The sequence below is a fragment of the Chiloscyllium punctatum genome, chromosome 9, assembly GCF_047496795.1.
Source record: "Chiloscyllium punctatum isolate Juve2018m chromosome 9, sChiPun1.3, whole genome shotgun sequence".
In the NCBI taxonomy this organism is placed as follows: domain Eukaryota; kingdom Metazoa; phylum Chordata; class Chondrichthyes; order Orectolobiformes; family Hemiscylliidae; genus Chiloscyllium; species Chiloscyllium punctatum.
The window spans coordinates 126,463,625-126,490,028 of NC_092747.1; the positions used below are offsets into that span (position 1 = coordinate 126,463,625).

The window sequence follows — 26,404 nt, forward strand, 5'->3', positions numbered from 1 at the left end:
TTGGACAAAATGTAGGGGTCAAACTTGGAATCTGCCTCAGTTGTAATGTTCAGCTGCTCAATGATTCATTAGGAGAGAGTCTTTAAAGAACTCCTTGTTTTTTTGTATTCCTGGCATTCTCTGTTGCCATCTTGTTTGTACTATGACAAGGAGGGATTTTCCTAATGTTTCTTCAGCACTGCAATGTCAGCATATTTGTAATATATTAAACTTATTAAAACCACCTAATTGTGCCTGAACATATTTACAATTTACAATTCCCAATGAGGGAACATAGATTCAAGAATATGTTAGCCAATATTTTTAAATGAGGTACATAACCAATTATTCTTACATCATTTCCCTCTTAATTTAACTATAAAATATTGGTGTAAGCTTTGTTAGACAAGAAATGAGTCATCAAGGTGTTAAACAATTAAATGTAGAAAGGTTTCCAGTCCCAGCAAGAAATGTTTTAGTTCATCAGAATAACTCTGAGGATGAAGTGCCTTTGCTTGACATTCTGTTTTATATTTGTGAATCTTGTTACCTCTATGCCCATCTTTCCTCAAATTGAAGCAAAAGAAATGTTTCAAAATGACTTGAACTATGCACAGGTTTGTAATACTTAACAATCCTTCACAGATTGTTGAAATGTTGGTAAGTTTGATGTTGTAATAATTTTGCCTTTTTATAAATGGAGAGAAGAAAGTCATGCAAGAGTTAGTCTGATTTTATTTTTTCTTTTGAACAGAAATACATTAAACAGTTTTATACCATTGGAGATGATTCAGAAAATCTCATAGAAAGTAAGGACTTCCTATCAGGAAAGATTAAAGAACTGCAACAATTTTATGGACTGCAGGAAACAGGGGAACTGAACCGTGAAACCATAGAAATAATGCAAGCACCTCGATGTGGTTTTCCTGATCTCGCTCACTATCAACTCTATCCAGGGAGACCTCGTTGGAGGAAACCATTTGTCACATACGAGTAAGGAATTCAAACAATGTATTTCTTTTTATTTTAGTTGAATGTAAAATGATGATAAAACCATGTTTTTCCTTCCTAAAGTATAGTGAATTATCCACCTCAACTAAGCTACATTGAAGTAGAAGATGCCATTTGGAGGGCTGTGAATATTTGGCAAAAAGCAACCCCACTGAATTTTGTCAGAGTCCATAATTTTGAAGCTGATATCATGATTTCATTTGAAGGACGGGGTATGTTACCATTTTTAACCTTGTTGCTCATGAGCAAGGAACAAACTTCTCTGTTTATTTTTTATTAACTTCTTTGAATTCAATTCACAGTAACATAGGCTGTTTAGCAAAACATAAATTGCACTTATTAAATCTATTGGAAAGTTGTGATAATTTAACAGTAAATGTTAATGTTATTCATCATAACCTCCTTCAGTGTTTAACACTGAATTTGAGTTCCTTGTATTTTTTGAGTGAACTAGCATCATTTTCAAAAGTAAGTGTCATTTGAGAGGTTAGTTCTGGAATCATTGGTGACAACAGAGGCTGGTGCAACTATTTCAAGCAAGGTGCAATATTTTCAATATTCATTGGGATGATCTTGTTGAAAACATAGTAATCGTGATGTAAACTTTGATCTGCAGGAGTATGCCAGTAATACTCCCACTTGCCTGGGTGAATGCAGGTGCGACAACATTCAGGAAGATGGGCACCATCCAGGAAAGAGCAGCTCCCACTTGATTGGCACCACATCCACTCCCTCTGCCCCCAATGGTCAGTAGCAGCAGTGTGTACTGTCTATAAGATGCACTGCAGAATCTCACCACAGATCCTTAGATGCCATCTTCCAAAACTACGACCATTTCCATCTCGAAGGACAAGCTCAGTTGATACATGGGAACACAACCACTGGTAAGTTTTCCTCCAAGCCACTTATTGAGTCATAGAGATGTACAGCATGGAAACAGACCCTTTGGTCCAACCCGTCCAGGCCGACCAGATATCCCAACACAATCTAGTCCCACCTGCCAGCACCCGGCCCATACCCATCGAAATGCCCCTTCAATGTTGCAATTGTAGCCCTCACTATCTACTGGAAAATATATCACTGTTCCTTCATTGTCACTGGGTCAAAATCTGGAGTTCACGCCCTAAGGGCATTGTGGGTCTGCCTACAGCACATGCACTGCAGCAGTTCAAAAAGCCAGCTACTCTCACCTTCTCAAGGGGCAATGAGGGACGGGCAATATATGCTGTGCCCAGCCAGAGATGCCCACATCCGATGAGTTAATAGAAAAAAATTGACTGACAGTAGCTATTTCTGAGAGGCATAATCATTCCTGTTTAATCTATTCATGTTTTCCTAATTGCAGTGATGATGTGCACATTGACATTGCTTAATAACTTGAGTTATATGGTATTGCTTATGTTATAATTCACAAAAATAATTCATAAGTAGGAGAGTCTCTGCCTCAGGGTTGGTTAGGTCTTGAAGCTGTGACTGAGCCAATAGCATGGCCTTGTGTAGTCAGCTCAAAGACACAGCCACCTGCAGGAGAGAGCTCCCTGGTTTCTCATCCACTGAGTACAGCCTCTGGAGCCCCAGGTCAGTGCTGATGCTTGTGTCCCAGAACCTGTGAAAACAATATTTGCTTTAGTACTTAATTTTTGTGATAAAATTTGAGCTGCATTATTAAGATGCTAGCAATCGCATGACACCAGGTTATAGTCCAACAGGTCTTTTGAAATCACAAGCTTTTGGAGAACTGCTCCTTCATCAGAATAAGTCTTCACTGTAACCTGGAATCATGTGACTTCAGCCTTGTCCACCCCAACACTGGCACCTCCACATCAGTAATAAAATACAGTAGTTATTAATTTTAGGATGGAATATTTTGTGAGTGCAGGGAAGGAAAACAATTACATTTTAAGGTGTTCTCTGATGGCTTCATAGACAATTTTATATTTGTGAATATACAACCTAATGAACTGAAATTTGGAGCGTCTAAGGAAAACAGATTACAATTTTCACCTATTTTCTGCCTCCATTTCTTGCTTAAACCCTGGGTGGTGAAATCTTCCATTTTTATTGTTGCAAAAACTGTTCACATGAAACTCTGCAGAAATTTGAATTGGGATAAGAAAAATTGTGGATTTTAGTCATGAGGTTTAATTGCAATCTTCCTGAAGTTTCAGTGTAATCAGACAGACGTTTGTGGGAAAGAGGGTGGAGAGCCCTGATGTCAGATCTCCACCTAATCTTGTGCCCATCCTCTTTTCTGTTCCCATTTCTGTTGGATAGGGAAACTTTGCTCTCAGAACGGCTTGGAACTAAATTTCTGGATGTTGGAATGCCATGCTGTATTGTTTCTTGCTAATCTGTCTTGGGAGCAGCAATGACTGAATTCCAGTCAGTCAGCCCTCCTGCACCAGGAGCATGAGGAGCTAGTTTCAAAGGTTGGAATTATTACCCACACTGAACATTTCACCTCAGGATAGAGATTTAATTTACATGTGGGGTCATGGGAGTTCCATTAAAGATTAAACAGAGGTGCTGAATCTCCAGGAATTTAAAGCCTCCATATCTTGCTGCTTGCTTTCCTGCTACTTCCCCAAGATTTCAAGAGATTTTGCACCTTTATTCTGAGGCTAAATGTTCAGTGAATTGTTTCTGCATGAAGCAAATCCTGCCATTGGAACCAGTTCCTCATGCTGTGGGGCTGGCCGACTAGAATTTTATTGTTGCTTTCCCCTCTGTGACAGAGTCATGGGAAACTACACACACAGCATGGCATCCCAAAATTTTGTAATATAGTTCCAGCCTTTCTGAAAGCAAACTTTATATCAATGATTTGGATGTGAATAAAGGAGATATGGTTAATAAGTTTGTAGGTGACACCAAAATTGGAGGCGTAGTGGACAGTGAAGAAGGTGACTTCAGAGTGCAATGGGATCTTGATTAGATGGGCCAATGGGCTGTGGAGTGGCAGATGGAGTTCAATTTAGATAAATGTGATGTGCTGCATTTTGGGAAGGCAAATCAGAGCAGGACTGAATGGTGTGTTACTGAACAAAGAGACCTTGGAGTGCAGGTTCATAATTCCTTGAAAGTGGAGTCGCAGGTAGATCGTATAGTGAAGAATGTGTTTGGTATGCTTTCCTTTATTGATCAAAGCAGTGAGTATAGGAGTTGGGAGGTCATGTTGTGACTGTACAGGACATTGGTTAGGCCATTTTTGGAATACTGCATTCAGTTCTGGTCTACAGGAAAAAAAATTTAAACTCTAAAAGGGTTAAGAAATGATTTACAACGATGTTGCCAGTGTTGGATGGTTTGAGCTATATGGAGAGGCTGAACAGGCTGGGGCTGTTTTCCCTGGAAAGCCAAGGTCTTTTCCTGAGGGGAGGTGAGTCCAAAACTAGAGTGTACAGATTTAGAGTGAGAGGGAAAAGATTTAAAAGGATGTGAGCGACAATTTTTTCATGCAGAGAGTAGTATGTGTATGGAATAAGTTGCCAGAGGAATTGGTGGAAGCTGGTACAGTTATAGCATTTAAGAGTCATTTGGATGGGTATTTGCAGAGGAAGGGTTTAAAGCATTATGGGCCAGATGGTGCTTAATTAATTCAGGACATCTGGTCGGAAGGAATCAGCTGGTTCTCTTACCACGCTGTACATTGGGATGACTCTAAGACAAGTGCAGCTCCAGGCTGAAGTGGCAAAAAGGTCTATCTTTGTTGGACACGAGCTGAGGTGGAGCATATAGTCTCATGGAATAGTTGCAGCTCAGAAAAAAGGCATTCATCTTGTCATGTCAGTGCAGGTCCTCAGAAAGACAACTTTTCAGAGTGTCACGTACCCTGCTGCTGGAAAAGCACAGCAGGTCAGGCAGCATCAGAGGAGCAGGAAAATCGACATTTCGGGCAAAAGCCCTCCATCAGGATATGCCACTGATCCTGCTCTAATTCCCAGTGTGTAACTTACCCTGCTGTAAGTCACAGAGTACCACATACGGTCCTGTCATCACCTCACTGTCCAAGCTGCTTACCTCTCAGGTAATGACCCAATATCCTTGTGAAAGTCTCACTCGCGCCTGCCAGAGTGTCAGAAAGAGCATTCCCGGTACTACAGCTCCTTCCTCATGTTGCCATTGTGTCTTTTGCCAATTAGCTTCGACCTCAATGGGACTGGAAGTTACCTGGGGAACCTAGCCACCTTGACCCATGGGTGTTTGTAGAGATAGCCGCAAAGATAATGGATCGATTGGTGATCACCTTTAATATTTCTCTTATTCAGCAATGGTTTCTATAGTTTGAGGTTTACGTAGATCTAATCTTACAATGTGAGAAAGGATGGAGAGAGAGAAGTGGGGAACTACAAGACAGCTAGCTCGATGTCCGTCATCGTTGAATCTATCATCAAGCACGTCATTACTAGATATTTAAAAAAATCATTGTCTGATTGGCAAAGGTGAACAAGGATTTAGAGATTAGACAAACCTGGGACTTTGAGGTAAAAACAAGGTCTGCAGATGCTGGAAACCAGAGTTTGATGCCTGACCTGCTGGCTTTTCCAGCACCACTCTAATCTAGACTCTGAGGCTTTATGAGTATGTTCCTAGCAGAGTGAACCAGTAGATAATGTGATTTGGATTTTCAGAAGGCTTTTCATAAAGTACCCCACAGGAGAGATGGGACTGGAGATAATACACTGAAGTGAGGACTGGTTAACAGGGAGAAAAGAGAAAGAGGAATCAATGGTTCTGAATGAGGGATGTTATAATTTTTTGTAGTTTGCAGGTGGCACAAGACGTGTTGGAAATCTTTGTTGTGAGCAGGATGGCAAGATGCTTCAAGGAGATTTAAAAATAAAATATGCCAAATGCTGGTCAGGTGAATTGGCCATGCTAAATTGCCCATAGTATTAGGTGCATTAGTCAGGGGTAAATGTAGGGGAATGGGTCTGGGTGGGTTACTCTTCGGAGGGTCAGTGTGAACTTGTTAGGTTGAAGGGCCTATTTCAATACTGTTGGGAATCTAATCTCATTTAATCTAATCTACTGGCGATCTGAAATAAAAAAAAGTATGTGCTGGAGAAACTCAGCAGCTCTGGCTGCAATAGTGGAGAGAGAAACTGAGTTACTGTTTGGAGTGTGATCTGATTTTAAGGGATTTGCCATCTCTGTCAAGATTCCATTTAACTTTTACCATGGAGAACAATCTGAATTTCTGCAATATTTCAATGTTACTGAAGCCCCTCATCTGAGGAACCATTTTCATAAAGCTTTTCTGCTGCATCTATAATGTCATTATATTGTTTCTAAACTGTTTACAATATGGCAGGTGAGGTTGCATGAATGTTTTATGCAGACTTCATCATAGCTTCCCTTCACCTGAATCTTGCTCCTAATGATAATTCTCAGGATACTTGATGCTTTGTTAACCACACTTTAAATACATCCTGACACCTGCAACAGTTTATGTGCATATACCACCCAGGCCCCTTTGAACCTGTAACGCCTGGGAAATAGAGGATAGGATCAGAAGGAGGCTAGTCAACACTTCAAACCTGCTCCACCTCTCAATATGATCATGGCTGCTTATTGACCTCAAAACCCTCAAGCTGTTTGGATTCAGTGTATGGATGAACCTACTAGAGAAGGAGAAAAACATAACCTTCTCTTGGGTCTCCATTTACACGGCTCACTGCCACAGAAAGGCTGCAAACATCATCAAAGACCCATCGCACCCCGGTAACAATCTCCGACAATCTCTTCCATCAGGCAGAAGATACAGAATCCTGAACATATGCACCAGCAGGTTCAGGAACAGCTTTTTCCTGGACGTTATTAGACTGATGAATGGACTCTCTAGCCTTGAATAATACTGATCTTGCCGATGTTGATCTTGTCTTGCGCACGCACCTGTGGACTGTAATCTGTATGCCTCTAAGGTTTTTCTCACCCTGTGATCTGTATGTCCTTGCTTATCATGATCTGCCCATACTGCTCTTAAACAAAGCTTTTCACTGTACTTAGGTACACGTGACAATCAATCAATCAATCAATCATATAAGGCAAGGCAAGTGACTGAGGTATCAGTGAGGGAGCACATTGGGGCCAGTGATCATAATGCTATTAGTTTTAAACAAGTGAGGGAAAAGGATAGAACTAATGTAAAAGTTAAATATCTAAATTATAGCAAGGCCAAACAGACTGTCAGATAGTGGGAAGCCTTCGGAAACGAAATTATGAGAGTGCAGAGACAATATATTCCTGTTAAGGTGAAAGGCAAGGCTGGTAGGTATAGGGAACGCTGGATGACGACAAAAATTGAGGTTTTGGTTAAGAAAAAGAAGGAAGCATATGTCAGGTATAGATGGCAGAGATCGAGTCAATCCTTAGAGGAGGGGAAGGCTAGCAGGTGAATACTCAATAGTGAAATCATAAGGATAAAAAGGCAGCATGAGATAGCTTTGGCAAATAAGGTTAAGGAGAATCCAAAGCGATTCTGTAAATACATTATGGGCAAAAGAGTCAATAGGGACAGAATAGAGCTCATTAAAGATCAGCAATGCAGTCTATGTGTGGAACTGTAGGAGATAGGCAGGGTACGAAATGGGTATATCAAGTCAGTATTTACTGTGGAGAAGGACACGTAAATGAGAGACTTTGAAGAGTTAAACAATGATACCTTGAAAAGTGTCCAGAGGAGGAGGTGCTGGATGTCTTAAAACAATTAAAGGTGGATAAATCCCCAGGACCTGATCAAGTAGTATCCCAGAACTCTGTGGGAAGTTAAGGAAGTGATTGCTGGGCCCCTTCCTGAGATATTTGTATCATCGACAGTCACAGGTTAGGTGCTGGTAGACTGGAAGGTTGCTAATGTGGTGACATTATTAAAGCAAGGTGGTAAGGAAAAGCCTGGGAGCTATAGACATGAGCCTGACCTCGGTGGTGGGCAAGTTGGTGGAGGGAACCCTGAGGAACAGGATTTACATGTACTTGGAAAGGCAAGGACTGATTAGGGATTGTCAACATGGCTTTGTGCGTGGGAAATCATGTCTCACTAACTTAGAGCCAGAGAGATGTACAGCATGGAAACAGACCCTTTGGTCCAACCTGTCCACGTATCTCAACCCAATCTAGTCCCACCTGCCAGCACTTGGCCCATTTCCCTCCAAACTCTTCCTATTCATATACCCATCCAGATGCCTTTTAAATGCTGTAATTGTACCAGCCTCCACCACTTCCTCTGGCAGCTCATTCCATACACATACCACCCTCTCGGTGAAAAGGTTGCCCCGTAGGTCTCTTTTATATCTTTCCCCTCTCTCCCTAAACCTATGCCGTCTAGTTCTGGACTCAGAGTCTAAATGTGTAGTGCTGGAAAATCACAGCAGGTCAGGCAGCATCCGAGAAGCAGGAAAGTTGATGTTTTGGGCATTAGCCCTTAATCCAGGGAGAACTAGCTGTTTGGACACAAGATTGGCTTGAAGTAGATGACAGAGAGTGGTGGTGGAGGATTTTTCTTTTGGACTGGAGACCTGTGACCAGTGGAGTGCCTCAAGGGTCAGTGCTGGGTCCACTACTTCTCCTCATTACTGTAAATGATTTGGATGTGAGCATAAGCGGTATAGCTAGTAAGTTTACAGATGACACCAACATTGGAGGTGCAGTGGACAGTGAAGAAGATTACCTCAGAGTATAACGTGACCTTGATAAGATGGGCCAATGGGCTGAGGAGTGGCAGATGGAGTTTAATTTAGATAACTGTAAGGTGCTGCATTTTGCAAAGGCAAAGCAGGGCAGGATGTATTCACATTATGGGCACAAGCCCTTTATCAGCCTCATTCCTGATGAAGGGCTTTTGCCTGAAACATTGATTCTCCTGCTCCGCGGATGATGACTGACCACCTGTGCTTTTCCAGCACCACACTGTTTGACTCCAAACTCCAGCATCTGCAAACTTCACCTTCTTTTGGGATAGTGAAGAAGGTATTTGGTAAACCTTGCTGTTATTGGTCATGCTACAGCAGCATTGGACTTTGGTGAGGCCACTATTGGAATATTGTGTTCAATTGTGGTCTCCCTGCTTTAGAAACCTGAAAAGGTGCAGAAAAGATTTACAAGGATGTTGCTAGGTTTGGAGGATTTGAGCTACAGGGAGAGGCTGAATAGGCTGGAGCCCTTTTCCCTGGAGTATTGGAGACTGAGGAATCTTAGAGAAGTTTATAAAATCCATGAAGGGTATGGATAGGTAGGAGGTCCAAAATGACAGGCCATAAGTAAGAGGGGAAAGTTTTAAAAGGGATCCAAAGGCCAACTTGTTCTACCAGAGGGTGGTGTGTGCAAGGAATGAGCTGCCAGAGGAAGTGGTGGAGGCTGGTACAATTATAAGATTGAAGTGACATCTGGATGGATACATGAATAGGAAGGGTTTAGAGGGATGTGGGCCAAGTGCTGGTAAATGGAACTAGATTAGGTTCAGATATCTGGTTGGCATGTATGAGTTTGGCTGAAGGGTCTGTTTATCGTGCTGTATATATCTATATGTCTATGATCCTAATTCCACCTTCTGACCCATGTCCCTTGAACCCTTTAGCCATATCAGTTATACTACCTCCTTGTTGAAAACACATCATGTTTTAGCCTGAGTTACATTCTGTGCTGATGAATGCCATAGGCTCATCCCACTCTGGGTGAAGACATTTCTCCTCATCCCAGACCTAAAAGGCTTCCCCCTTATCTTCAAGCTCTGACTCCTAGTTCTGAACGCCCCCATCAGTGGGAACATCCTTCCAGTGTCAAGCTGGTCTAGTCCTGTTTTACCCTGGGTTTAGATTACTTCTCCCTATTCTCCCATTTCTCTGCATTGAACCTCATCTGACACATTATAATCTCTGCATTAATTTTGATATCCCATTTGTCCACCCACCCTATTGATCTGTCTATGTCCTTCTCATGATTGCCAGACAATCACCTGATGAAGGACCATCGCTCCGAAAGCTAGTGTGCTTCCAATTAAACCTGTTGGACTATAACCTGGTGTTGTGTGATTTTTAACTTTGTACACCCCAGTCCAACACCTGCATCTCCAAATCATTTTACCATTATGCTCTGCTTCCTGTCAGACAATTTTGCTCACATCTTTTGTGCAGTATTTTACAAAAGTGCCTTTTGGAAGCCCATCTACACCTCATCAACCCTCATCAAAAAAATACCAATAAGTCAGTAAATCACAATACCTCCTTAACAAACCCATACTGGCTTTGCTTCAATAACTTGCATTTACTCAAGGGACCATTAATTATGTCCTGAACTTGTATAAATTCTCTTTTTGGTTCCTATTTGGCCCCACTCCAGTTTTTACCAAATGATTGTACTTATAGGCTGATTATTGTGTGGGCAGATGTGAGTTGTGTTTTCACATGGATTCTCACTGTGAAACTTTGTGCCATTTCTTCCTGTATCTCACTTCATAAAGAGCTCCCCTGCCCCATAGCATCCCCAAGGATGGTCTGATTCCCACCCCATCTTACCATGTGACATTTCTGGAACAATTTGCCACACAGTAAATGTGTTCTGAAAGACCAGTAATAACTGTATCTAGACCATTATCGACAGGCCAGACAAGCACTGGCATCTGAAGCTGTCCCTGTTTGGTCAAGGACGTTTGTTGAAGAAAGTGGAGAAAGGAAAGTTGACAGCAGCATTCTCTGACCAGGGCGTTGAGGTCCTGCTACAGGCGCTGTTGCAGATTCGAGCTTTCCTTTATCTGGAGGACTGCCACCCCCCAGTCTGAGGTTGCCATCTGGGTCAATACTATCTCAACGGTGCCTCTCCAGTGCCCCATTCTCACAATGATACAGGAGGTACCCAGGTGGAGGAGGAAGGGCAGACAGAATGCTGCAGCCCCATTCTATTTGCCCAATCAGACCCTTGGTATGGAAACCAAATACAGTCCACCTCCCTCCAGCACAGAAACTCTTGGTTTGACCCTGTTCTCAGCCACACACCTCCCCAGAGATGGCCCGAATGGCCAGTGAGCTCCCCTACTGGGAGGGCTCCTCCACCCCAGCTGTGGACCCAGATCAGGGGGCAGGGATGGGGGAGGGAAGCAGAGGGGGAGGGAGAGGGGAAGGGAGAGGGAGAGGGGAAGGCAGAGGCAGAGGGAGTGGGAAAGAGTGAGGAAAAGGGGAGGGGAAAAGAGAGGGGAAGGGATGGGGATGGAGAGGGACAAAGGGTGGGACGTGGAAGGGGAGGCAGAGGGAGAGGAGGAGGGTGAAGAAGGGAAGATGGAGGGAGGGGTGGGAGGGAGAGGGGGAGAGAGAGGGCCGGGGTGGGCCCTTTGTTGGTGTGGGTGACAGCACAGTGTGTATCATCTTTGGATAGATTTGATTGGTTTTGCACGACATCTATGTGTTTGAGTGTTTGTGTAACTGGGCCAGCATGAAGCATACATTCAGACCCAGCCCGGGGTAGACCAGGAGCCCTATGCTTGTGTGGAGCCTGCTGCAGCCCCATGTATCCAGGGCAATCCTGCTGAGACCATTGGCCCTCAACCTCCAACATGCCGATCCTCTCCTTGGCCCCTGCATAAAGGAGACGGTATGAATGAGATGATCAGTGATGTCTGAGGCAGGGGCTGAGACAGAGCCAATGTCTTAGGATGACAGAACTGTGTCCTGTACGCTGCAGAGTGTGTGTGTGTGTCATGTATAAGGATCCTCTCAGCAGCCCTCCCTCACAGGTTGGGACTTCCTTGAGCTCACTGCCATTTTCCTTCTCAGTGTGATTTCTAATATGATAGAAGGTGACAGTGAGCACTCCTTGGCCTGTAGCTTCCAACCTCTGCTTCTGTACATCAGTGAAACCATAACCTTCCAGATTCCTTCCATATAAAACCTCCAGACTCTGTAACCCCCACCCAAGGCTACCTGGATACAGCTCCATTGGGTCGCCATATTCCCAGTCTCTGTCGATGAGGGTAAGGTGGTCGTATGCTAGTCCTCATGAGGTCAGCTGCCTCTGGACCATGGGTGAATGCCCCTCCCACATGCCCCTCTCTGTTTTCATTTACAATTCCCCGTAACCCCATTTCCTGTTCATGGTGCCCACCTTCATTATTAATAATTACCCCTTTAGCCAAGCCTGCAGACCCCAGTGCTGAGTCCTGCCCCCATCTCCTTTACCCCTCAGTTTTCGTGGATGTTAAACCCTTGAGAGACCTACTCAGACAGGCCTGTGGGAGGATTACCCAGAGCCCTCATGGGGAGGGGAAGGTGGATGCCAATGTGACCACATTATCTCCCCTCCCCCACCCCCCAGATTAGTCACTATGGAGCCACAGGATTGACCATGACCTACCCCCGGACTGCACAGGCACAGACATGGATCCAACATGCCAAGCAGCTCCAGATGGTGGCCAGTTCCCTTGGGCTGATCCAGAGGCTGCCGTGAACTTATTGCACTGTTGGGGAGCTCCATGCCCTTCAGTAAAAACTACTCCCCTCAGACATTGGGACCTTTTGCTGAACATGTAGTAGGTTGATCATGTAGGCTGCTGGCACGTCATATAGATGTGAGCAGGCTGCCTTTCCCCTTGACCGAGGACTGAGGACTACTGACCAGCAAGGTGACTTGCCAGGGCGTGTATGTGTGCTAACGGCAGCACAGTGGTTAGCACTGCTGCATCACAGCGCCAGAGACCTGGGTTCAATTCCCACCTCAGGTGACTGTCTGTGTGGAGTTTGCAAATTCTCCCCGTGTCTGCGTGGGTTTGCTCCGGGAGCTCCAGTTTCCTCCCACAGTCGAAAAATGTGTGGGTTAGGTGAATTGGCCATGCTAAATTGCCCGTAGTGTTAGGTGAAGGGGTAAATGTGGGGGAATGGGTCTGGGTGGATTGTGCTTTGGCAGGTCGGTGTGGACTTGTTGGGCCGAAGGGCCTCTTTCCACACTGTAAGTAATCTAAATCTAATCAAAGCAAGACAAGTTTGGGAGAAGATTTGTAGCTCGGGTGCTTGTTGTGTTTTTGTTCGCCGAGCTGGGAATTTGTGTTGCAGACGTTTTGTCCCCTGTCTAGGTGACATCCTCAGTGCTTGGGAGCCTCCTGTGAAGTGCTTCTGTGATCTTTCCTCCGGCATTTATAGTGGCTTGTCTCTGCCGCTTCCGGTTGTCAGTTCCAGCTGTCCGCTGCAGTGGTCGGTATATTGGGTCCAGGTCGATGTGTTTGTTGATTGAATCAGTGGATGAGTGCCATGTCTCTAGGAATTCCCTGGCTGTTCTCTGTTTGGCTTGTTCTATAATAGTAGTGTTGTCCCAGTCGAACTCATGTTGCTTGTCATCTGCGTGTGTGGCTACTAAGGATAGCTGGTCGTGTCGTTTCGTGGCTAGTTGGTGTTCATGGATGCGGATCGTTAGCTGTCTTCCTGTTTGTCCTATGTAGTGTTTTGTGCAGTCCTTGCATGGGATTAAAAAAAACACTACATAGGACAAACAGGAAGACAGCTAACGATCCGCATCCATGAACACCAACTAGCCACAGAACGACACGACCAGCTATCCTTAGTAGCCACACACGCAGATGACAAGCAACATGAGTTCGACTGGGACAACACTACCATTATAGGGCAAGCCAAACAGAGAACAGCCAGGGAATTCCTAGAGGCCTGGCACTCATCCACAGATTCAATCAATAAGCACATTGACCTGGACCCAATATACCGACCACTACAGCAGACAGCTGGAACTGACAACTGGAAGCGGCAGAGACAAACCACTATAAATGCCGGAGGAAAGATCACAGAAGCGCTTCACAGGAGGCTCCCAAGCACTGAGGATGTCACCTAGACAGGGGATGAAACGTCTGTTAAATAAATTCCCAGCTAGGCGAACAGAACCAGAACGAAAGCAAGACAAGGTGTAGCCCCACTCAGCCCATAGGTAGCACTGATTGAGTAAGCTCTAAGAGATCAAGCCCTATACCTCAATCCAATCAGCCCGATCCAGCAATGACAAACCAGGTGCAACAACACGTGTCACTGTCTACCATCTGATAAGTTTCTGATCACGGACCAGTCCCACCAACATGATGGGTGGATTTCCCCTTCCTCGACAATATCTGATTTCAGCCCTGTCTGATGGAACTTTTATCCATATCTTTATTATGTCCAGACTAACGTACTCTGACGGACTGCTTCCTCATTCTTGGTAAACCTGAACTTATCGAATCCCCATTGTAATAGTCCTAACCTTCAGACAGTCACTGTCAATCCTCTGGTCACTGACTTATACAGACGAATAATTAAACAAAATATTGATTTGAAAATTCTCATCTTTGCTTTCAAAACTTCCATGGTCTTGCTGCTCCCTCTCTCTGTATTCCTCTGCATCTTCACAACCTTCTGATATACCGGAACCCCTCTTATTCTAACTATTGAGCATCCTCAATTTTAATCACTCCACCTTAGTCAACGAATTCCTGCCCTAAATATCTTGGCCTTGTGTTTGAGATTCTTCTTCAGACCGAACAATTTCATCTGTGGGCGGCACGGTGGCACAGTGGTTAGCACTGCTGCCTCACAGCGCCAGAGACCCGGGTTCAATTCCTGTCTCAGGCGACTGACTGTGTGGAGTTGCACATTCTCCCCGTGTCTGCGTGGGTTTCCTCCGGGTGCTCCAGTTTCCTCCCCACAGTCCAAAGATGTGCAGGTTAGGTGAACTGGCCATGCTAAATTGCCCATAGTGTTCGGTGTAGGGGAATGGGTCTGGGTGGGTTGCGCTTCGGTGGGTCGGTGTGGACTTGTTGGGCCGAAGGGCCTGTTTCCACACTGTAAGTAATCTAATCAAGTTTTTAGAGTCAAGTCATTGAGATGTACAGCACAGAAACAGACCCTTAGCTCTAACCCATCCATGACAACCAGATATCTCAACCCAACTTAGTCCCACCTGCCAGCACCCGGCCCATATTCCTCCAAACGCTTCCTATTCATATACCCATCAAAATGCCTTTTAAATGTTGCAATTGTACCAGCCTCCTCCACTTTCTCTGGCAGCTCATTCCATACACGCACCATCCTATGCGTGAAAAAGTTGCCCCTTAGGTCTCTTTTATATCTTTCCCCTCTCACCCTAAACCTATGCCCTCTAGTTCTGGACTCCCCGACCCCAGGGAAAAGACTTTGCCTATTTATCCTATCCATGCACCTCATAATTTTGTAAACCTCTATAAGGTCACCCCTCAGCCTCTGATGCTCCAGGGAAAACAGTCCCAGCCTGTTCAGCCTCTCCCTGTAGCTCAGATCCTCCAACCCTGCAACATCCTTGTAAATCTTTTCTGAACCCTTTCAAGTTTCACAACACCTTTCCAATACGAAGGAGACCAGAATTGCATGCAATATTCCAACAGTGGCCTAACCAATATCCTGTACAATCGCAACATGACCTCCCAACTCCTGTACTCAATACTCTGACCAATAAAGGAAAGCATACCAAACGCCTTCTTCACTATCCTATCTACCTTGCGACTCCACTTTCAAGGAGCTATGAACCTGTATTCCAAGGTCTCTTTGTTCAGCAACACCCCCTAGGACCTTACCATTAAATGTATAAGTCCTGCTAAGATTTGCTTTCCCAAAATGCAGCACCTCGCTCTTATCTGAATTAAACTCCATCTGCCACTTCTCAGCCCATTGGCCCATCTGATCAAGATCCCATTGTAATCTGAGGTAACCTTCTTCGCTGTCCACTATACCTCCAATTTTGGTGTCATCTGCACACTTACTAACTGTGTACCTCTTATGCTCACATCCAAATCATTTATATAATGATCATTTGCCCTAATAGTTCCTCATATGGCAGGGGTATTCTTTCACTTCATACTGTTCTTGGGGTCTGCACACTTGGCTGAAGGGTTATTTGTTAATGTTTCATTGCATTAAATATGTTGTCAGGTAATATTGTTACTAACAAAGTCACCGGACCTGCAATGTTAATTCTGATTTCTTCCCACAGATGCTGCCAGACCTGTTAAGCTTTACCAGCAGTTTCTGTTTTGTTGATTATGGTTATTCCTGAGTGTGTTGGTCCTGTACATGTCCACTGTTATACATTACCACCATGCATTATGAAGTACAATGAACTCAATGCAACAATAAACCATTCGGACTGTGGTTCTGTTTCTGACATTGCTGCTTTTTTTTTATCTTCACTCCTTTGGTAGTACATGGTGATAATTTTCCATTCGATGGACGTGGAGGAACTTTAGCTCATGCATTTTCACCTGGACCGGGTATTGGAGGGAATATTCATTTTGATCAGGAGGAGGATTGGACATTAGGACACTATGGTAAAGATTCTCAACAAATGCACTGAAAATCTAGGGCTTATAGTGAGGGTTAAACATACAGGAACATCCAATTGATTCTGTTAACCCAATGCATTGACCCCTTGTCCACCAAAGTAGATAGTTTCTTTTCTGAAAGTACTAGAAATAATCTGAATTCCCAACCTCCTTTAATTTGTGGTTCTCCAAAGGGCAAAGTTCTACAGTTAGAACCATCAACCCGTGGAAATGATCCAGCACGGAATAGGGCTATTGGCCCATCTTGTACATGCCGACCCAAGGGCACTCAGAAACCCTTTCTCATCCCTTCTTCCTGCACAGGATTCATGGGCCTGCAGCTTACAGCACTGAAGGTGCATGGATCTCTGTCTCCACCACCAACTCAGGCAGTGAATTCCAGACACCCTCCATGTAAAATCTTTTTCCTCACTAATCCTTCTGCCACTTAGCTTGAAGCTCTGGCCCCTGGGTTTTGAACTCTCTGCCAAGGGAAACAGGTTCCTCCTGTCTGTCTCTGCCCCCCACAGTTTTGTATCCCTCAATCATGTCACCTCTCAGCCTTCTCTATTCCATGGAATACAACCCCAATCTCTCCAATCTCTCCTCATAACTACAATTTGCCAGCCCTGGCAACATTCTGGTAAATCCTATCCGCTCTCTCTCCAAAGCAATTCCATCTTTCCCGTAATGTGGTGACCAGCCCCTCATACAATCCACCAGTTGTGGCCTCACCAGTGTCTTATACAGTTTCACCATTAGGTCCTTTCTTTTGTATTGTATGCCTCTGTTAATGAAGGACAGCTTTCCAAATGCCTTCTGTAAAACCTTATCCAGCTGTACTACCGCTTTCAGGGACCTCTCTACATGCACACCAAGATCTCTCACTTCATCTCCCCCTCTCAGTTTATGCCCATTTATTGTTTATTCCCTTTCGCTGTTTGACCTCCCTAAATGCATGACCTCACACTTATCAGAGTTGAACTCCATCTACCACTATCCTGCCTACTCCAACCCATCTATATCATGGTGGAGCTTACACTATGCAGCCAGTTTTTATGTCAACGTTCAAGTCCAAATCATTGATGTATAAAACAGCTAGCAGGGATCCCAACACTGGCCCCTGTGGAACATCACTTAAAACAGCTCTCTATTCGCAACAGCAGCCATCGATCACTACCCTTTGTTTCCTGTTGCTGAGTCACTCAGGATCCAGTTGGACACATTGCCCTGGATGCCATGGGCTTTGACTTTATTGAGCAGTCTGCCATGTGGGACTGTCCCTTACTAAAAGACAGCATCCACTGCACTGCCATCATCGATCCCTCTTGTCAATCCCCCTTTCAAAGAATTCAATCAAGTTTGTAAGGTTTGACCTTCCATTAACAAAGCCATGCTAACCATCCCTGACATCATGACTTTCCAAAGTTAAAGGAGACCTAACTTATATTCTAATTTGAAACATTGTTAACTGGGCTTGACCTCATTGGGAGAAAAATGCCTGTTAATTCTGAAATATTAATATGTCAGTTTTATCCCACAAAGTTACTTAGGAATCCTTGTTGCAGGAGGTGCTGTTTATAACAGACAAAATAAAGTAGACAGAAAGAGATGTGGAAGTCTCATGCTGTCGATGTATTACCATTCAATGCATGTCACTCATTGTGAGTTTGTTTCTAATGAAATTATTTCCTTTAAGGTGTCAACCTATTTCATGTTGCTGCCCATGAATTTGGTCACGCACTTGGGCTTGGTCACTCCAGGCATCGTTCTGCTGTGATGTATCCTACGTACAAATATGGTCGATCAAATATATTCTCTCTTTCATGGGATGATTTCATAGCTGTACAGGATCTGTATGGTATGAGCATTATTTTTTTAAACATAACAAATAGAAAAGGTATAACACTTATTAAATTAATCACAGAATGACTATTAGAAAACAAAAGATGTTGCCCTGTCCTCCACCTAACATTTGGATACTGACTCAGTAAAGCTGAATGGTTATCATTTTAAAATGGTCTCTAATGATATTTTCATCTTCTCCAATGTTACAAACTTAATTTGCATGGTTCCAAAATGCATGTAGATTATGTTTCTTGGTTGGAAAACAGATTTAAGTACTTGATCTAAAAATAGCATATTAACATCATACACTCTTATTTTATGTCATATTTTGCTTGATTTTTCACTGTTATCATCACTCATTCATTCAAATTGAATGTTCATGGTTTCCAGATGGTGTGTTGTATACAGGTGTGAGCTTAAAGAGGTTCGGAGAGAGTATTGTCAATGTTTGTGGTTAAATCTCAATTGTTTCCCTTGCTTTTTCATTCTGAATACATTAGTGCTTCCCCTTGGTTCCCTTAATATGGCTAATTCCCGTTGGGAATATTTTGTGTCACTGCTTTTTGAAGTGAGGGATATTAATGTCTATGGGGGGCTGTTAGCCCATTTTTTCCTAAAGTGGTCACAACAGAAACAAACACATACAAAGGAAAATAAATAAATCAAACGAATACAACAGAAACAAATAGATACAAGCACATACAAAGAGAAACAAACAGATACAAACAGTTACAGCAAAAACAAACAGAGGCCACACTTAAAGGAAAGGTGCTTTCGGAGACGATGGTTTTTAAGGAGTGTCATGATGCAGTGATGTCACACCGTCCCCCATTAGACCTGCAGCTTAATTTTATCACAGACAATGCACTGTCAATGGCTGCCAAATTTGAACATCAACGATTTCCAGTTGTTTTGAGAGCATCCGCATCAGAATCAATCAGATGTTCATCAATCCATAAAAGAACTTTCCAATTCGTTGTTGTTTGAACAAGAGATTTCACCTCCTGCTCACGAACACTTGGCAGCATAACGAATACGTTGTGACCTTTTGTTTTAGAAACCTTGGAATCCTGAAAGATCAGGGATGAAAGATCAAAGAAGAAAGGCACGTCTGTGTGGAAATACAAACTTTGCTGAGAAGTATCACTGCCCATTTGAAGAGAAAAGGATTATAAATCTTGATTCCCAGCTATTTAGTTCCAGCAGCACCTGAGATGGAAAACAATGCTCATTTTTTCTCAATTTTTCAACAATGCCTTTATCCTAAAGGAACCTGTTATCCGAGAAGGACAAGTCCCAGAGTAGCTCTGGGGGAATCAAGACTACTCAGAACCCCAGTGTGGGATTCCAGGGCACCAGCTGATAATTGAACTGAACTGAACAAGCTGCTTTTAATGAGGTGGCATTCTCAATAGCACAGACTTTCTCATTCCTTGTATCAGTTTCAATCTGGAGCCAAATGTTAAGATCGCACTATGTTAAGAGACTACTAGGTCATAAAGAGAGGTGTATCAGCAACATTTGATGGAAATAGCCAAAAGACAACATTTCAGATTTTTGAACTTTTATATAACTAGCAAACTGGAAGGGACATAGACTAAACATTACTTAACAAGCTACTGAAATCCCAAATTAAAGGTATTTTTAATTAATTAACAAACACAACCAAATATGCCTTACAAAATATTTTATTACACTCCATGCTTCTGGCAGGTGCATACCACTAGGGATGACATCCTGAGATCCCCTCAGTTTTCCAGCAGCCTCACATCTCCCTTTCCTGCCCAGTCCAAATTCACAAACTCTTTCACTAATCATGACAATGAGGGGATAGTGAAATCCATGTCTATTTTCAATAGTTTTACAACATTATTCAATAGTAACTTTAATCTTTTCTTTTGCAATAAATACTACTTTCTTTCTTTCTTTAGGATTCATACGAATGTATCGTCAACAATCTGCAGAACCACTAATAACAGATAAATGTGATTCCTCCACATCATTTAATGCTGCCACCAGTGCACATGGTGAAATATTGCTCTTCAAAAATAAGTAAAAGTTTATAATTTATATGCTCACCTTTGTATAATATGGATATTGACATTGCTCCTTGATTCATAAGCAGTTTGATTAATGGTGCATGTGGTTTGATGTGTTGGTTAGATACTTCTGGCGAACAGAACCAAAAGCAGCTGATGCCAAGTTCATCACTATCCAAGATGTCTGGCATGGTCTCCCATCGAGCATCGACGCTGCTTGTGAAATTCCTGAGGATGATATTATTTATTTTTTCAAAGGTAACTCAATTTATTCTGCATTGCTTCCAAAGTAGAGATGAATTGAAACGATATGAATACAACTAACACAGAGCAAGACTGGCACTAGATTGAGTAAGGTTTTGAAGGGCTTTTGCCCGAAACGTTGATTTTCCTGCTTCTCGAATGCTGCCTGACCTGCTGTGCTTTTCCACCACCACTCTAACCCTGACATTAGATTGAAACTAGTAAGATTAAAATTAAATTAGTAGAATTTGTATTTAACTGCCTAATGTTTTAACTTTATACGGAAGCAGAGGCAAAGACCATTGTGGTTCATCCAACAAATTTCAAAATCAAAAATAAATACAATTAAGACTGCAACAATAACTTCAGCATGGATATCAAACAGATGTGAGCTGATTGCTGACCTGTGGTACACTCCTGGTTGTCCTTGAATGGGATTTATAATGAAACATTTCTTTCATTTGCAGGATCAAAATTTTGGACTTACAGCCATTTTGGACATAGTCAAAACTCCTCTCAATCTATCTCCCTCTTTGGATTTCCAGCATATGTGAAGCAAATCGATGCAGTAGTATTTATTCAACAGACAAAAAAACTAATATTCTTTGTGGGGACGATGTACTGGAGGTAAGTATTATTCACTGTTATTGTTTTTGCTGTCCAGTCTTTAATCTCCTCTTCACCTGGAATTGGTTGCAGCCATCAATGTCCTCAATCACCTTCTCTCCTTTTTGATTTAGTTTCGATTTTCTGCAGCATAGATTGTGGTAATGTGTGGAGACTCTGCAGAACCCTTAACACAGCAGACTCCAGGCAATGGCTGGGAATTGAAGGCTCTGATAGACAATGTTTCTGGAACCCTCTGAAATATTCCAGTTACTCCGGAGAAATCAGAGGGTTCTGCTGCATTTAGGTTAATAGCTACCCAGGAAAAGGTAGACTATTAAATTCAGGGTCGAACCACTAGGCAACTAATAAACTGATACCTCTTCCACAACTTACCAACCTCCCAACTATACCTTCCCCTGACCACTTAAACCTCCAGACTATGACCCAGAGTCTGTCTACTGTCAGATCCAACACTCCCTCATTCCTCAAAACCGAAATCTAACATCTTACACTCCCCTGACCCAACATACACCCTCCCGTCCAGGAGCTGAGACCAACCCTGCTACCAGCCCAAATCCCAGACTCTCACCAGGACCTGCACCACTTCAGGACCAACACACTTCCTTCTCCAAATAACACCCTCCTCCTCCCCACTCCAGACCAACACACCCTTCCACCAACCACTGGGAACTGATCACCACTAGCCAAGGTACACTTGCCTTCCCTTGGGACCCGACAGCCTCTGACCCCATGAGACCTGGCACCAGGACCCACCTTCACTCGACCTGCCAGAAACACTTCATCATTACGCGGCCCCATTCCCACCTGGTGAGCTGTACCATAACCATCTGGCATATTACCCTGCCTTAACCCGACCCCCCCACTTACCACACGTACATAACCATTCACTGGAGCAGTCCAACTGATCTGAATATTGAAATGATTTAATATGGTAACTATTGTTGGTGTGATTTGCCAGGCCCCGATTACTCTGCGCTGGCAGATCAATCCCCGATTACTCTGCGCTGGCAGATCAATCCCCGATTACTCTGCGCTGGCAGATCAATCCCCGATTACTCTGCGCTGGCAGATCAATCCCCGATTACTCTGCGCTGGCAGATCAATCCCCGATTACTCTGCGCTGGCAGATCAATCCCCGATTACTCTGCGCTGGCAGATCAATCCCCGATTACTCTGCGCTGGCAGATCAATCCCCGATTACTCTGCGCTGGCAGATCAATCCCCGATTACTCTGCGCTGGCAGATCAATCCCCGATTACTCTGCGCTGGCAGATCAATCCCCGATTACTCTGCGCTGGCAGATCAATCCCCGATTACTCTGCGCTGGCAGATCAATCCCCGATTACTCTGCGCTGGCAGATCAATCCCCGATTACTCTGCGCTGGCAGATCAATCCCCGATTACTCTGCGCTGGCAGATCAATCCCCGATTACTCTGCGCTGGCAGATCAATCCCCGATTACTCTGCGCTGGCAGATCAATCCCCGATTACTCTGCGCTGGCAGATCAATCCCCGATTACTCTGCGCTGCCACATCAGCCCCCGATTACTCTGCGCTGGCAGATCAATCCCCGATTACTCTGCGCTGGCAGATCAATCCCCGATTACTCTGCGCTGCCGGATCAGCCCCCGATTACTCTGCGCTGTCAGAATATTCCCGGATTACTCTGCACTGCAGGATCAGTCCCGGATTACTCTGCACTGTCGGATCTGCCTCTGATTACTCAATTTCTCTGCACTGCCAGAACCGATCCTGATTACCCTGCACTGTCAGATCAGTCCCCGATTACTCTGCACTGCCAGATCAGTCCCCGATTACTCTGCACTGCCGGATCAGTCCCCGATTACTCTGCACTGCCGGATCAGTCCCCGATTACTCTGCACTGCCAGATGAGTCCCCGATTACTCTGCACTGTCAGATCTGCCTCTGATTACTCTGCACTGTCGGATCAGTCCCTGATTACTCTGCCCTGTCAGACGAGTCCCTGATTACTCTGCACTGCCAGATCAGTCCCCGATTACTCTACACTGCTAGATCAGTCCCCGATTACTCTACCCTGTCAGACGAGTCCCCGATTACTCTGCACTGCCAGATCAGTCCCCGATTACTCTGCACTGCCGGATCAGTCCCCGATTACTCTGCACTGCCGGATCAGTCCCCGATTACTCTGCACTGCCGGATCAGTCCCCGATTACTCTGCACTGCCAGATGAGTCCCCGATTACTCTGCACTGTCAGATCTGCCTCTGATTACTCTGCCCTGTCAGACGAGTCCCTGATTACTCTGCCCTGTCAGACGAGTCCCTGATTACTCTGCACTGCCAGATCAGTCCCTGATTACTCTGCACTGCCAGGCTAGTCCCCGATTACTCTGCACTGCCAGATCAGTCCCCGATTGCTCTGCACTGCCGGATCAGACCCCGATTGCTCTGCACTGCCGGATCAGACCCCGATTACTCTGCACTGCCAGATCAGTCCCCGATTGCTCTGCACTGCCGGATCAGTCCCCGATTGCTCTGCACTGCCAGGTCAGTCCCCGATTACTCTGCACTGCCCGATCAGTCCCCGATTACTCTGCACTGCCAGGGACCTGTCGGCGTTATAGTCGGTTCCAGCTTCCTGAAGAACCCTGACCGAAGCTGCTGTGAGAAAGATGGCGTTTTTTTCTAAATTGTGAAAGGAGAGTTGTGGAGAGACCGTGACAATCTTCCCTTGAAACCCCAGCTCTTACCAACACTTATTCTGGGATAGCCTTGTTTCGTCTGATACAATTGTTACTGCTCTGAATATGCCTGGCTCATTGCTGACTCAATTATCAACTCTCAGATCCTCCTGAACTGCACATGCTGAGAATGAAAAGGAAATTTGATTTTTTGCTGTTAGGATACAAGTCCAATTTTCCCTTAAGTTTTCAATGACAAGGTCAGTATCTCAATAACAAATGGGAACTTTCCATCTATTTTCATTTCATTAATACCCCAAAGTGACTTACTGATGTGTCTTGCAATTCTCCCCCTCTGTCCCAAGTGCTATATTGGTGATTTCAGAGGGTCATTGTGTACATGTTGTAGGAATGATCATCTGGGCTATCAGAAATCTGGGATGGGATCTGGCTGAAAGCAAAAATCAGGGTGAAACCCAACTATAGAAAAAAGAAACTGAAATAATGGTAAATGATTATACGTTGAAATTGCTGCATTCAATATTGGGGATTGACCAAATTTATTCTGCTATTATAAGCCAGTGGAATCCATGTTTTGCAATTACATACACATGAGCAAAGTTGAACAAATAATATCACAGGACAGTTCACTGAATACATACCCAGCCAACTCCCTGAAGATCAGGAATCCAAACGATACTTTCAGTCATTATTCCATCAACATCAGAGTCAGGGATACAGCCTTGTGAAGGCTGGAAATTTCACTCTGTTGAAGTTGAGGCAGGGAACATGAAACAGGGAAAAACTCTAGCTGTCATATTTGGCAGTTAGTAATATTATAAAAAAACCAAAGATAGGTTCAGTCACCCCAGTGGAAGGCTGTGCTGAAAGACAGGAGGATTGTATACAGTACTGACGAGCCAACTCACTGACCATAGTATTTCAACAATGGCTTATCAGGAGGTGGTGTGAGGAAGATAAATCTGAGTCACACTGTTATAATAACTGAAATTTAAATTTGAGTGAGTGTGGTATTAAATTTAAGTTCCACATTGTTTCAATAAAGTAAACAAAACAAATGAAATTCAATACAAATAAAGACTTCTCACAATTTAAATAGGTTTTAGTACTTGAACATACTGGAGCACAAGTTTCCAAGTTATAGGTAATGTGTAAAATTGTTCACTTATTTAGTAATCTTACACATTATGATACAAGTTGTATTAACTAAAGTTGTTTTATTTTTGGCTGTTCAGTTATAATAATAAAATAAAGTCTATGGACTATGGCTATCCAAAACAGATAAATAGCAGCTGGCCAGGAATCGATGACAACATAGATGCTGCCTTACAGAAGAATGGTAAGTGTATCATTGTGACAAAAGTTTCTGAAAACTTCAAATGGATAAGAGTTTTACTGTCATTGTCCATTTAAATTCAGCTGGATAACAGACTTCAGGAGAATTAGTACAACAAAATTGGAATGATATCCTTTATAATTGCTGATGAAACACAAAGATTACTGCAGATAAGATTATTGGGCCAATTCTGTTTCTTAAGCAAATTGAATACAGTGGTATTTTTCTGATTATTTTTCCTAGGATTCCTTTACTTCTTCAGTGGGCCACGCCTGTATGAATATGACAGCTGGAGAAGAGAAATTGTTCGTACGTTAAATTCTAACAAATGGTTGGGATGCTGAGCCTCTGAATTCAGACTCACTATACAACGTATATTTTAGGCTAAAGGTCAAATCTCTGTGGCCAAATGGTTATAAGGAGGACAGTTCTGCTACAGAATTTAATGAAATAACATGATTACAACAAATCCTTTACAATGTTTTTTTAACATTGTAACTGTATTAAATGATTGAGCAATGCTAAATCTTTATAAATATAAGGTATTCAAAAGCATAGAAGTGAATCCATGAGCAGTCCATTGAGCATCATTTATTGATAGACCACCCCACTGTATGGTCAGAGTTTAATGTGTACAAATATAACACAAATAACATTGGAGGCTGTTCATTGTTGCGTCTTTGTGACTCAATGATGCCTTGTGAGCCTTGTCCTACATTACATTTTTTCAGATTTTTGCCTCCTTCTTTTAAACAAGTAATTTTCATGGTCAATTCTATGGTTTGGAATTTAATTGCATCTGAAAATGGGTAGATAAGGATGAGATCTGGAATGCTCATTCCTGTTACTATCAATATATGAAGCACACAATCTGTATTGCATGGTAATTCTGATCATTTCTATAATCCGCTGTACTTCATTGACCACTGCCAATGGTGTGAGTTGATAATTATGGGTAATCTTTGATTAACACAATAGTTACATACCTGAAAAATGAAATCATTTTATTGAAACACATTCCCATGGAAACTTAACATAAGTGTTAGGGCTATGTTTGCAGAATGTTGAACTGGGGCAGAATACAGACACAAAGCTCATATGAAACACCAAAATAAACATGAAAATCTGCAAAAAGAATATATTTTAATGCTTCTCATATACAATCTTGTTTCCCTGGAAGTGGAGGGTTATCACTCCAAATACAGACCAGATAGTCAAAGCGTGCTGGGTTCACTATGAAACATATCAGACAGCCCAAAGTTCCAAAGCGTGGAGAATAGTCTTTCCAAATTGTCTCGAGGTTTTGTGGAGAGATGAGGAACT

At 43.4% G+C, this 26,404-nt stretch overlaps 1 protein-coding gene across 1 annotated transcript; it reads left to right on the forward strand.

Annotated features, from left to right (window-relative positions):
- Window positions 1-479: 479 nt before the first annotated feature.
- LOC140481674 (matrix metalloproteinase-20-like) lies at window positions 480-26,169 on the forward strand. The gene is made up of 10 exons (XM_072578228.1): window positions 480-596; window positions 734-972; window positions 1,054-1,202; window positions 16,184-16,309; window positions 18,003-18,164; window positions 20,083-20,203; window positions 20,315-20,448; window positions 20,901-21,060; window positions 24,981-25,084; window positions 25,325-26,169. Exons 1-10 carry the CDS (start codon window positions 480-482, stop codon window positions 25,423-25,425), a joined length of 1,413 nt encoding a protein of 470 aa, XP_072434329.1. The 3' UTR covers window positions 25,426-26,169.
- Window positions 26,170-26,404: the final 235 nt, after the last annotated feature.

What these genes read in the sequence shown, in the direction of transcription:
- LOC140481674 (XM_072578228.1), top strand. Translation starts at nt 480, where the DNA reads ATGAAGTGCCTTTGCTTGACATTCTGTTTTATATTTGTGAATCTTGTT. An exon ending in TTGGACATTAGGACACTATG is followed by an intron (nt 16,310 to 18,002) that starts GTAAAGATTCTC and finishes ATTTCCTTTAAG; the next exon opens with GTGTCAACCTATTTCATGTT. An exon ending in TATTATTTATTTTTTCAAAG is followed by an intron (nt 20,449 to 20,900) that starts GTAACTCAATTT and finishes TTTCATTTGCAG; the next exon opens with GATCAAAATTTTGGACTTAC.